This window comes from Nyctereutes procyonoides, unplaced genomic scaffold (assembly GCF_905146905.1).
Source record: "Nyctereutes procyonoides isolate TBG_1078 unplaced genomic scaffold, NYPRO_anot_genome, whole genome shotgun sequence".
Classification (NCBI taxonomy): domain Eukaryota; kingdom Metazoa; phylum Chordata; class Mammalia; order Carnivora; family Canidae; genus Nyctereutes; species Nyctereutes procyonoides.
Window position 1 is genome coordinate 32,221,953 of NW_026575120.1, and position 13,027 is coordinate 32,234,979.

Consider the following 13,027-nt stretch of genomic DNA (forward strand, 5'->3'; position numbering starts at 1 on the left):
ATCTCTACTTTTAAAACCATCCAGGTGTCTAGATAATTTCCAATGGAAACTTTATATTAACTTTAAAACGGTTACTTTCATTGCTCTTTCACTTTCAACATATGCTAATCCTATATTACCTTCTGAGCAAGTATTTTCAATGAATATGCAACAATTTTACTTGGACATTGAATGAAATCCCACTATTTTGAATCACCACACATTTTAACATATTAACTCCTTCCGGTGGTGGACGTGATCCTCTAACTACCTCATTTCTAACTGCACTTCAAACAGCCAATTCAGAATCTATTTTATTACCATAACAGTATTTCCAAGAAAAGGAAGCAGAGAACAGTTGAGAAAACCCATCTAAATAATCCTTGCCACATCCTTCCTGCCTAGGAACAACACAAACATTGTACTCTTCAGACTCTGGGAATGTTAGTATTACCCTTTTGCTAATGGTGAACTATCTCCCACTCCACCAACCTGGAAAGGTTACCCTTGGGTTTATTATTGTGTAGAAGCCTATAATCATATGAAATAACCCTCATTCCAGGGGTTTATTCATTCATTCATTCGTTCATTCACTCACTTAAACCCTCAGGGAAATCTATCACACTCCAGGAACAGCTATGGACCAGAAACCCATCTACGTGTAACTTTCTGAGGATAGTCACACTAACCCCAGCTTTCCAGTCACATATGCAGGCACCGTTCTTAACTCCAGGAGACCAGAAGTGTCTTCTGTAAAGAAGTCATCAGCTAGGTTGGTTTCCGTCTGAAAGTCAAAAAAAACCACTGCTTTCTCTTAAACATATTTGGATTAGTTTAAAAGCTCCCTGTATCTCAAAGGTTTGTCTTTTTTTTTTTTTTAAGATTTTATTTATTTGACGGAGCAAGAGAGTACAAACAGGGGGAGTGGCTAAGGCAGAGGGAGAAGTAGGCTCCCTATTTAGCAGGGAGCCCAATGTGGGGCTCAATCCAGGACCCTAAGATCATGACCTGAGCCCAAGGCAGACACTTCACTGGCTGAGCCACCCAGGCATCCCAGGTTTGTCAATTTTTCATGAAACTTTAATTTTCCACAAATAGTTACTAGAATTCAAAAAGTAGAGTGCTCCTTGCCAGATCAAAAATTTCCCAAATCCCAAATCTGCCCTAACTCACTGTCATGCTTTGTTCTGACTTCCACTTCTATCTGCGTGTTCAGGGCACAAGCTTTCCAATGAGCACTGTAATATTTTTGTTTTAGTTCAAATTGGCACCATGTTTCACCCAGAATACCTTCCCCCTCACTAATGACCTTAGTATGGGGCAGAAACAAGAGTGATTTAGGCATATTTCAACCAGCCAGTTTTCAAAATGGACACTTGAGATTCTGTGGGTAAGGTCCCTTTAATCAACAGTCCCCCGACAACAACCTCAAAGAAGTCCTGGGTTTTCTTCAGGAGATGTTTGAGTTCCGTCAGTTCTAGGAAACTTTTCTTCAAAGCCTGCTGGTTCTGGTTGGCTTCCTGCAATTCTCCTTCAAGTTTTTCTAGAAGAGTCTATGCAGAATGGAAAAAGAAGGGAAAGCAAGCAGACAGTGCTATGACACTTACTGCACATTCATCAATACAAATAACTAAATATAAGGGAAGAATTCAGTTTATTGTAATGTAACTGGAAGTTGAGTGGCTGTCCCATCCAACTCAATAGGATTGTAAAACTATAAGGTAGATCCATTTGCATCCAATAGGGAAGATTTGAAAACACTCTAGGGGGATGGAAATCAGCTTACTGAGGAAGCCAAGGCATTTCAGCAAATAGCATGGCTCTCCTCCATCTAAAACACTTAAAAAGGGAAGCTGGAATGAATTTACATGTTGAGAACCTCTTCTGCCTCAAACACACTGTAACAATGAAATTAAAAAAAAAAAAAAAAGGAATCACTAGTTCTGGGTTGGAGTCTGGAGAACCAGGTACAAGCAAGTAAAAAGGGCTATCCAGAGAAGTGTGAACAGAACAAGGCCAGAAGACAAAAACAGAGGGAAAAAAAAAATCTTCCTTCCAAAATGAGCCTACAAAATGAGTAAGTCTCAAGCATAAATCTAGTAAGAAAAATCACCATCAAGATCAACAATCAGAACACAAATTCACACTGGGTGAAATCATTTTTATGGAGTAGTCTGCAGGGAGGACTCGATCCTAGGACCCTGGGATCACAATCTGAGAGGAAAGCAGACATTCAGTCACTAAGCCACCCAGGTGGTCCCCCACTTTTTAAAGAGATTTGGTAAATAATTTAAAAATGTGAAAGCTCATTTCTCATTTATCCAAATGTCCATCAACAAAAGAATGGATTAAGTTCCATAAAGTATGGAATATTCAAGGATTTACTTTCAGAAACAAAACAATATAGTGTCTTAAAAAAAATAAAATGATGTAAGAAAACAGCAAGTTGCAAAAGAATAAACAATAATTTCATGTATATCTAACATGTGCAAAGCTAAATCATATGCTATTTAGAAGACTATATGTGTGATAAAACTATGAAGAAACAAGGAAAAGAAAAATGCAAAATTCAGGAAAGTGATTATCTCAAGGGGTTGAGGAGGGGGATGTGGGGTAGGAGAGGAAGGGGAAAGGCTAGAGGAGGGGCACACAGAGGGCTTTAAGAACCTTACGGTGGTCACCCTTTAGGTCCTACAGGGTGATGGCACTCCGTGTTTGCTATATCATTCTTTATATTTTACACATATTTTCTAAAAATTCTGTATCAATTCAATAATTAACAAGAACTGCCAGTAAATCAGCAACCACAGTATGTGAAAATGGATTAAGGTCACCTAGTAAAAGAGATTATTGTGATAGATGTTTTTTTAATCTACCTAAGAGATACCCTTACCAAAGAGATTAAAAAATAAACCATAAAAGATATTCATGCATATATTAGTTTGTCTCCCCCACAACCCCCAAAAGCCTATTAATATCAGACAAAATTGAGCTTTTAACTTTTTTTTTTTTAATATCTTATTCATGAGATACACAGGCATAGACAGAGAAAAGCAGGCTCTCCTCAGGCAGCCCAATGCAGGACTCCATCTCGGAACCCCGGGATCATGCCTGAGCCAAAGGCAGGCACTCAACACCTGAGCCACTCAGGTGTCCCCTTTAACATTTTTATGATAGAAAAATTTTATGATAGAAAATTTTATATATGTTAGGTGGAGAGAACTGTGTCATGAACCCACATACACATCACCAGACTTCAATTTTATCCCACCCCCTCCCCTCCCAGAGATAATCACTACCCAAAATTTTGAAGCCTATTTTTTTGTTTTTTAGAGAGAAAGGAAGAGAAAGAATCCTAAGCAGGCTCCATGCTCAGTGCAGAGCCCAACATGGGTTGATCTCACAACCCTGAGCTATGACTGGAGCAGAAATTAAAAGTTGGACGCTTAACTGACTGAGCCACCAGGGAACCCATCACTACCCTAAATTTTGAACACTAACTATAGTGGCACAAAGTTGAGGGGAGAAAATGAAATCCCCATTTCTTAACCATTTGCTCTATCTACTATCCATGATTTTATTAAAAAGAATGCTGCCTTTAAAAATATTTTTGGAGAATCATGTATTATTTAATAAACAGTTTACAATATGATAGTAAATGCAAAAGTAGAAAATTATAATAAGGACGATGGACATGTAATTACATAAACATATAGCTGATAAGGACAAAACCTAAAAACAGAAAAGTTAAGGCAGTTTTTGCTGAGACGGTAGGTTTGTTTTTTTTTTTTTAAGATTTTATTTATTTATTCATGAAAGACAGAGAGAGAGAGGCAGAGGGAGAAGCAGGCTCCATGCAGGGAGCCCAATGTGGGACTCAATCCCCGGTCTCCAGGATCACGGCCTGAGCCAAAGGCAGGCACCAAACCGGTGAGCCACCCAGGGATCCCCTAGATTTTTTTTTTCTGAATTAATATTTCCTCTAGGATTATGAAAGCCTCTTTAGAAATTCTGCAAGGCAAGAGCCCAAAGTTACATGTGTACTCTTGCCGGAAGGATTCCTCTCCCTAGGAATGCTGGAGGAACACCCTATTGCCAGTTGAATCAATCTGTCCCCTTGAATAATGATTAGACAGATATTGCTACTCATAAGCTCACATCATTCTAATTTCATCTTTACAATAAACAATATCCAGCGGTGCCTGGGTGGCTTAGTTGGTTAAATGTCTGACTCTTGGTTTCAGCTCAGGTCATGATCTCGGGGTCGTGGGACTGAGCCCTACATTGGGCTCCATGCTCAGCATAGGGTCTGCTTAAGACTCTCCCTCTGCTCCTTTCCCCGCCTCGTGCTCACTCACTCTCTCTCTAAAATAAATAATCTTAAAACAACAAGAAATAATAATATCCAAAAAAACACACTGATTAAGGATAACTCGGCATACATCTGATTGCCTTTTATCTAACTGGTTATTACTACAAGTGTATGAGAGTATAGAGTTTCAAAACCAACCAGTCAGCCAATACTAAATTCATTTGGATGCATTGATTTTTTTTTTCGATGCTTTTTTTTTTTTTAAGGTACTGTGAAACATTATAACCAACTCAACGTCTCCCAAAATATCCAGGCTTTAATATGATAGGATCCAAAATATTTTCCAGGGAAGTTGCCAGTCTCATATATGTCAGAGTATCTTTATTTATACTACTAACAGCTTCAAAAATTCCAAGAATTTTAAGTTATCTTAAAAGGAAAAAAAAAAAAAAAACCCAGCCAGAGATAAGGCTCAGGCAGTGAAGTTTCCCTACCTTCCCACTTCCTCTTCTGAGGATAAAATACCCATTCTTTTTTTAAAATCAAGATCTCCAAATCCCTCCAGGATCTAGTTCTACCTACCTTTTGACATCCTTTCCCATTGCCTCATCCCTTTCTCTATCACCTCCTCTAGAAGCTTCTAGAGGGCCTGGCCATGTTTTGTTTCTTTCTAAGGTATCTTGTGCATGGCGAGCACTCAATGTTTTATAAAAAGAAGTAGAGAGGAAAAGTAAGAGGGAGGCCTGCCAGCTATAATGTCCTTGGCTAAAGAAGGCAGCTAACCTTGGCACAGTTGATCCCAGAAGCCAATCTGAGAAGCTTCGGTCTAGGATGGATTCAAAGCAACAGCTATCTTCCACCAGACAGTTAGCAATAATCGGCCTCGGATAAACCTCATTGGCTACAATACTGCGACTGCGAAAGCCATCTCCTACCAGACAGATAATGAGGTAACCTCCCACTGGATCCAGCAATTTCACTTCGGGGTATTTATCCGAAGGAAATAAAATCTCTATCCAAAAAAAAAAAAAAATCTCTATCCCGAAAAGATACCTGTAGTCCATGTTCATTGCATTTACAGTAGCCAGGACAGGGAAACAACCTAAGTGTTCATCAACAGATGAATGGATAAAGACTCCTGGTGTATGTATACAGTGGAATATCACCCAGCCACAGAAAGAAGGAAATCCTGCCACAGCAACAGCATGGATGGACCTTGAGGGCATTATGCTAAGTGTACATCAGGCAGAGACAGACAAATACTTCATGATCTAGCTTATATGGGGAATCTAAAAAGACAAAAAACAAACAAACCAACCAACCACACAGATACAGAGAACAGATTGGTAGTGATGGAGGTTTGGGGTTGTGACATGGGTGAAGGTGGTCATAAGGTCTAAACTTCCTGTTAAGATAAATAAGTCCTTGGGATGTAATGCACAGCATGGTGACAATAGTAAAGGAAAGACAGAAGAAAATGAAGAAAAACAAAAAGAGAAAAAAAACAAAGAAAAAGAAGAACACCCCATTATGCCAGCAGCTTAAGTCTTGTTCATGACCACCATAGAAACAAGACTTTGCTGCCTCTAAGAATTTTATGCCCACAAAGGAAACCACTCCTCAAAGTGGGCTGAGTTCCCCAGGACTGCCTTGGGAGACATAGAAAAGAACCTACCTCCAGCGTAATCATTTCCCGTGGAAGAGGGGTTGGTGGGGGCCTCTCTGGCAATTGAGCCACAATCTCGTTTTGCATCTCATCTTCCAGAAAACCTGTGGGATGAAACCCCACCAGATAACCCAAGGTGATGGTGTTTTCTCACCTAAGAAATGGGTCCCAGCAGACCTGGGATTTTCAACCGCCTCAGCTGCCTGAATTGCCCCAGGGACATGCCACAGCATCTGGATCCCAACCCTCATTGCCCCACTTTGTCTCTAGAAAACTTTGTCCCTATACAAATAGGAACATATTTGTTATAATCCAGCCCAGAAGACCACTTACCTCCCCACCATTCACACTTAAAAAGTAAACAGAAAATTGGCTTACGGAGGATTCTCTCCAGTGACTCACATCTTCTGACTTCATTCACAAATTTCCTTTGGAAGCTACTCACATTCACATTTAACTAGAGCGGGGAGAAACCACAAAACACATATTGGTAGCAACAGCCACCAACGTACTCCTGTTGGTTTTGTGTTTTGATTTTTTGTGGGGGTGTGTGTGCTGGAAAATGTTGCTGGAACCATTTTAGGAATAATTTTCAATTAGCAATAATCACACCTCGTATAAACTTCATTGGCTACAGAACCGCCACTGCACAAAGCTTCATTTTAGGAACAGATATTTCCCTGTACAAGACAAGTGAGTTACAGGCAAAACCTTGATATTCTTTTTTTTTTTTTAACCTTGATATTCTTTCATGTAATCTCCCATATGCCTCAACTCTGGCCTTCATACAATTCTAAAAGATAATCCTCCCACAGATGAGGTTCCCTTGCTTTTAGCTGCATTTACATCCAAATGAGCCTTGAAATCCTCAATAGTCTTGAATGTGACAGGATCTTAAATTTGCATAGTTCCATGCAACCTTATCACAATCACCAACAAAAATTTGGCATCCTGCCCAATCAATGTTACTGAGGAACTGCCTCACCTCAGGTCCTATGCTAGGAACTAAGGATGAAAAGAACAAGATGTGATCCTTCCCGCAGGAGCTTAGTTTTGACCATGATCTTGGTGAGGAAGAAAAGGAGTAAAGAGTCCAACTTTCTAAATCGGATTCAAAAAAGCTTGGTAAGGATCTAAACCACCTCTGGGAAATAAGATCCCAACATCACTCTCCAGACTGTCCAGCCCTAGAATATCACCATAGGAGACTGTGCATTCCAGGATACTTTGTCCTCAGACTAGTTAAGAAACATTGGTCTCTATTCTCAGAACAAGGTTTGGTAATCCACATGCCCATTGGAGATATCGGATTCTTTGTGCCCAAGATTGTGAATCTGAGAAACCACCAAGGAGCCGACACCGATGCAAGTACATGAGGGTTTATTTACAAGCTCGAGCTTGGGTCCAAGTATACTCCACACAGCAGAGCAGGGACTTGGACCCCGAGACTATGAAGCACAGCAGTGTTATAGGGGCCAGTGGCCAAGAGATTGTAACATATGCAGAAAGTTGCACAGTCATGTTGGTCCACACGAAGGTGGCCAACTGAATTATGATTCACCTTATAGTGACCATTTGAACTAGCCTATTATTTGGTTAGAATCCCCACGCAGGATTTTGGCGGGCAAAAGAGGGGTTTTCATTCCTTGGCTGGTTAAAGGTCAGAGGTCCCGCATTCCTAAGTGTGCTAGTTTCTGATAAGGGTGTGCTTAATAGCTAAACTAGGGTGAGGGAGTGTCTTAAACAATAGGCAGGTTGTGTGTGTGTGGGGGGGTTGTACATGAGATGGCGGGTGTAGCACAAAATGGAGTTAGTCCTGCTCTGCTTGTCCAGGGGTAGGGGGTTCTTGTTAGATTTCCTGGGTCCCACATTCCCCCCTTTTTCAGAGGATCCTTTGCAGGACCCAGTTATGGGTCCTGGGCCCCTGTTGACAAAGGCAGTGGTCTTAATTTTTCTCGGCCTCCACAATACTACTTAGGAAAGAAAGTATAATACCATCTAACGAGTATGGACTGCACTGGAGCTTCAAGACTTTCATACAGAGGAGTTACAGATGGAGAAAAGAACAGGTTTGCAAGTCACTTGCTCCGTGTTATCACAGATCTTAGCCAGAACAAGTAGAACCACACAGAATTCCATCTATCCTGGCTCAGGGCTCTTCTCCCTGTACTTAGTTCACTATCAAAAAGTGGTGTGAAAGATAAATCTACTCCCACCTTCCTCTGGTCTCCCAAGAATGCAGCACTTACATCTTTGAACTGAACCAATCCGAGCTCCCCAAGCTCAGCCACGCAGCAATATGCAGCCTCCACCTGGAGGAATAGTTGGGACAAACACATCTCCTCGCTGCGAAACACAGATGCCATCTTGACCAAGCCTTGGTCTGCAGGAGACAAAGATATTGGAGAGAGTAAGAGTAGGACCTTAGTATCAAAAGTGGTTTTAGTTGCACATTAATTAATTAATATCCAGCTTGAAAAAAATATCCAATAGGAACAGCTAATTTTAAAAAACATGAAATAGCACTTTTCACCACCTATTGCATTGGCAAGAGATTAAAAAATTATATACTCCTGTTGTATAGACTCTTACAGCAAGAGCATTTTCATACACTCAGTAGTTGATGTATAGATTTGTACAGCTTTTTCAGAGGGCAATTTGTCAGAGTCTATCAAATTTTATATTACTCATACCCATGATCCAGGATTTCCGCAGCTTTTCATCCAAACTCAGAGATGTTTGGGAAAATGGATGCACCAGGATGTTTCTGATAACATTGCATTATATAATAATTTTAATAAATGGGCCTAACCTAGATATCCATCAACAGGAGAGTGATTAAGCTGACCCTCAGGACCCTGTGCAGTCAGCCAGAATGAAATAAATCTGTAGGTCCTCTATATGGAAAAAGGGTATTCATGTAGAATCCATCCCCATCGAAGACCCTATGGACTGCTCTACCATTGCCAAGCCAAATCATTTGCCCCCAGAGACCAACCTTCTGGTAGAACCACCACACCCCCAGAATGGGCCCCTTTTCCTATTTCATTTTATAATGTATAGAGTAGCTACTGTTTGCCAGGCACTGGGTTGATCCCTTTTCTGCTTTAATTCTTCTATCATCCCTATTTCTCATAGAATAGAGCTAAAACTCTTGATTTGTCCAACAAAAGGCTGCGTATCTGGCCTCTGCCTTCCCTTCCAGCTTTGTTTCTCTTCACACTGCTCTCCAGATACACTGGATTTCTCCCAGAGCTCTCTCCTGCCTCAGGACCTTTGTTCACACTTTTCCTAGATTTGGAACCTCACTGTCTTCCTACCCACCCAGCACCCCATGCACCCAACATAAAATCCTGTCATTGAAGCCTCAGCGTAAGGATCCATTTCTTCCATAAGCCACCACTAGGTGAACCAAATACTCCCAGAATATAAATCACTAGCAATTACTTAATGTTTGTGTTGCCCACTAGCCAGTAAATTCAATGAGGTTAAAGCTATGTCATGTTTTCCTTTCTATCACCAGCCCGGCTCAACCACAAAGCAGGCGCTCAAAAGATATTTCCCAATTATTGACTAGAGCCCAAACATCATCCCTCCCTCCAGAATGCAAGGCCGGGGCCTCCATGCTTTGCCTTTTGACACCTAGATAAATCAAAACAATTCATACTACCCTTTCTGACAGAGAAGACAGCGGGTTCATCAAAGAGAGACACAAGACATTAGCATCCAGCAGACCAAGAATATGGTGTGAAAAGCCTTCTTACCCCAGCTCTGTCCCAGCAGGTCCTAGCTGGGCATCTGCAGGAGGGCGAGGGCTGTGGCTCTTTGCTGCTTCCTCCCTCAAGCACGGAGCCCCTGGGCCAGCCTTGTTTGGTCAGGGCTTGTGAGTGGCAGGCCCAGGACCAGCTCAGGCTTGGGGATTCCTCAGGTGGCTTCCCTGAGGCCAAGAGCCCCTCCCAGTACTCCTCCCTGGGTGCCTGCAGAGCCTAGAGGCAGCTCTGTTGCATCAACACCCGCCTGTGGGTGAAGACAAACCTGCCTCACCGGCCAGCCCTGCTCAAACTCCCTCCCTCCCCCAGCCACCTGTGCCCAGGGCCACGACCTTGGGGCCCCACCAGGAAGCAGTAACTTTGTTCTCTAAGGAAAGTACCTTACCCCACAGCGTTCAGAAGTTTTGGGAGACGTTTCTAGAGGCCTTGGAGGGTCCCAGACACGAACTCCCAGGGTGTCTACGAAGCACACCAAACACTCCTTGTCACTGTAAAAACGGAATCGTTTTAGAAATGACTTAAGTATCGTGCCCACCATCCTAAAACCAACTATCTTCAAAAACACTTTACTTTCAAAAGAGGAGATGCAGATAAGTACTCAGTGGCTAAAGGTCAACTTCCAACATGGCCCAGGTTGGCCCTGGAGATACAGGGCCAGACGTGAGTATTTCCCCTTTGCCTTGAGAACGGCCGCCTTCCCCATTTATTTGGTGGAGGGGTAAGGAGCAGAGGAGTGTCTCCTGGTTCAGGCGTTACTCTGCTGTGGCACCTTCGTTCCCGTTAATTAGCTTGGCAGCGCAGCTTTCCCTATGTGAAGGCAGATCCCCACATGTACCCACCTGAGGTGCCCGGGAGATGTACCTTCTAGAAAGAAAAGGATGCTTCTCTTTGATTTTACTTTTTATTATGGAAAAATTAAAGCACCTGCAAAAGTGCAGAGGACAAATATAAGGAACCCCTGTAAACAGGCCACTGAGCATCACCTGCTGCATTTCGCATCATCAGTACCCTCACCTGCCTCTCCTACCCACCGCACACTATTTTGAAGCTAATCCTACACCTATTATATCTTTCAAAATATTTCAGTATATCTAAAAGATAATCATATATATGTGTGTAAAATATACACACATGTGATACCATTGTCACACCTAAAATGCAACAGTAATTCCTTAATATCAAATATCCCATCAGTGTTAAATTTCCCACGTTGTCTGCAGGCTGTCTTTTGAATAAGCCCCTCAGGTAGTTCCTGTGCATCATCAAACTAGAACTATTGTTGTTGAGAACACCGTGAAAAATCTAACTTTACCTAGGGAGGCAGCAGGGTGAAGGCAGCCGGAGCAGATGAGCCGAGCAGATGCTGCTTGAACCCAAGGCAGTGGAAGCAGCTGGCCTGTAACTGGGCCTGTAGGAAGGATCATGCTTGGGTTCCTTAAGCACCAGAGCCTGGCCGCAGCCCCCCATCCCAAAAGCGCAGAATCAATGAAGTCCAGACTCACCTGGGCAAAGTTCTGAAGCCTGAACTTAGGAGCTACAGAGCAGAGCTGAAGGATTCAGAGTGAAAACTGCAAAGAGAATGACCAATGTGGATTCTGCTTCTCTAGCCAGATGAACGCGAGGCCAGGGGAGCCCCTGCCCCAACACGGGCCTCCCCTCTCCTGCTCCTCTCCCTGCCCACCTCTCATTCTACTCTTCATCCCCGCCCAGATTTGCTGTGTCTCACCGTCAGTGGGTGGTGTGGCCTTCCTCGCATGTTCCAGGCCCAGGAGTCACTGAGGGGCAGATAGAGGAATAGCACATCTTGATGGTTAAGAGCAGAGTGTAGACCCAAACTGCCTGAGCCAGGATCCCAGTTCTCATTTACCACGTGTGACCCTGGGGAAGAGATTTAAGTCAGGCTCCCAGGGCCCTCCTCTGCAAAGTATAATAGAATATTAGCGACACCCAGGTGGCTCAGTCGGTTAAGCATCTGTCTTCAGCTCAGAGGTCCTGGGATGGAGGTCCTGGGATGCTTCTCCCTCTCCCTCTGCCACTCCCCACCCCCTACCACTTGTGCTGCCTCTCTAGCTCTGTTCTCTCTCAAATAAATAAAATATTTAAAAATATATATTATATAATTATTTTGAATGTAGAAGTATAGGAGGGAGAATGTCTTTCAAGGCTTGCTTTTTTTTTTTTCCCCTCCTCAAGCCCTGAGTGGCAGGTGCAGACAGGCAGCATGCCCATGGAACACGTGCAAGGCAATAAATTAGTGCAATCTGTCTGAAAGGCCATTTGCATATCCTTTGACCCTGTAATCCCACTTTAGGAAACTGAGCTAAAACTAAACACCCTGAACATTATGCAGACAACAAATATTGGAAGACTCTGCAAGGAAGAGAGAAGAAGACAGGCCCTCTAGGAATCTCAGAGTCTAAGGAAAGACAGAGGTGAATTTTCTGGGGTTTCTTTTGCTTACTATATTCTAGGCTTAGTGCTACAGAAGCCAGCAAGATAGGCAGATAGAAAAAAATCCCAAGGGGATCCCTGGGTGGCACAGTGGTTTGGCGCCTGCCTTTGGCCCAGGGCACGATCCTGGAGACCCGGGATCGAATCCCACGTCGGGCTCCCAGTGCATGGAGCCTGCTTCTCCCTCTGCCTGTGTCTCTGCCTCTCTCTCTCTCTCTCTCTCTCTCTCTCTGTGTGACTATCATAAATAAAGAAAGAAAAAAAATATTTAAAAAAAAAAGAAAAAAATCCCAAATAAATTCTGTTCTCTCTAGCCAAGGGATCAGGGAAGGGGCAGGCTAGCAAGAAAGAAGACTTTCAGGTAATAATCACTCTAATCCAGCCAAACACCACAGAAAAAAACTGTGATCCCATGACCACTCATGCCAGCAAAGCCCAAGTGGAAAGTCTAGACTTCTACCCTCACCCAGATGTACCAAAGCAACACTCCCTGGTAACATGTCAAAGTGCGGAGTCTGAAATCCCAGCCCCACACATGATACCAAAGCACCTCTTGTTAGCCTCATTAGATCAGAAGAGATCTAATGAGAACGTTCCTGAATGTCCATTGATAATGAGGCCACCCCCTCACTGGGCGTGGAGGTCGTGTGGAGTAACCAGGCACTCCTCTTCTCCCAGACGGGGTCATATCAGCAGAAGTCTAATGAATAGAAGAATCAAGGAGGAGAAACCACTCTTAGCTGATTTCAAGACTTACCAGACAGCTGCAGTAATCAAGAGTGTGGCACTGGTGGAAACATAGGCACATAGGTGAATGAAAGAAAATAGAGAACTTTTGTCAACAAATAC

At 42.9% G+C, this 13,027-nt stretch overlaps 1 protein-coding gene and 1 pseudogene across 4 annotated transcripts in view; both read right to left on the reverse strand.

Moving 5' to 3' along the window:
• The window catches only part of ATP6V0A4 (ATPase H+ transporting V0 subunit a4), an 83,490-nt gene that overhangs the window by 51,447 nt on the left and 19,016 nt on the right, over nt 1-13,027 (reverse strand). Inside the window, exons 2-12 of one of the 4 annotated variants that reach the window (XM_055335013.1) lie at nt 11,454-11,605; nt 11,230-11,295; nt 11,040-11,135; nt 10,567-10,651; nt 10,113-10,215; nt 9,722-9,822; nt 8,207-8,340; nt 6,336-6,414; nt 5,967-6,061; nt 1,407-1,532; nt 669-763 (exon numbers count right to left, since the gene is read on the reverse strand). In XM_055335013.1, the coding sequence (XP_055190988.1) occupies nt 669-763; nt 1,407-1,532; nt 5,967-6,061; nt 6,336-6,414; nt 8,207-8,323 (512 nt within the window). In that variant the 5' untranslated portion in view covers nt 8,324-8,340; nt 9,722-9,822; nt 10,113-10,215; ... (2 more) ...; nt 11,230-11,295; nt 11,454-11,605. The remainder of the gene's footprint in view (nt 1-668; nt 764-1,406; nt 1,533-5,966; nt 6,062-6,335; nt 6,415-8,206; nt 8,341-9,721; nt 9,823-10,112; nt 10,216-10,566; nt 10,652-11,039; nt 11,136-11,229; nt 11,296-11,453; nt 11,606-13,027) is intronic. The other 3 variants (XM_055335014.1, XM_055335015.1, XM_055335016.1) reach the window with 3 other exon arrangements.
• Nucleotides 6,423-6,614, reverse strand: LOC129516229 (U4 spliceosomal RNA; annotated as a pseudogene).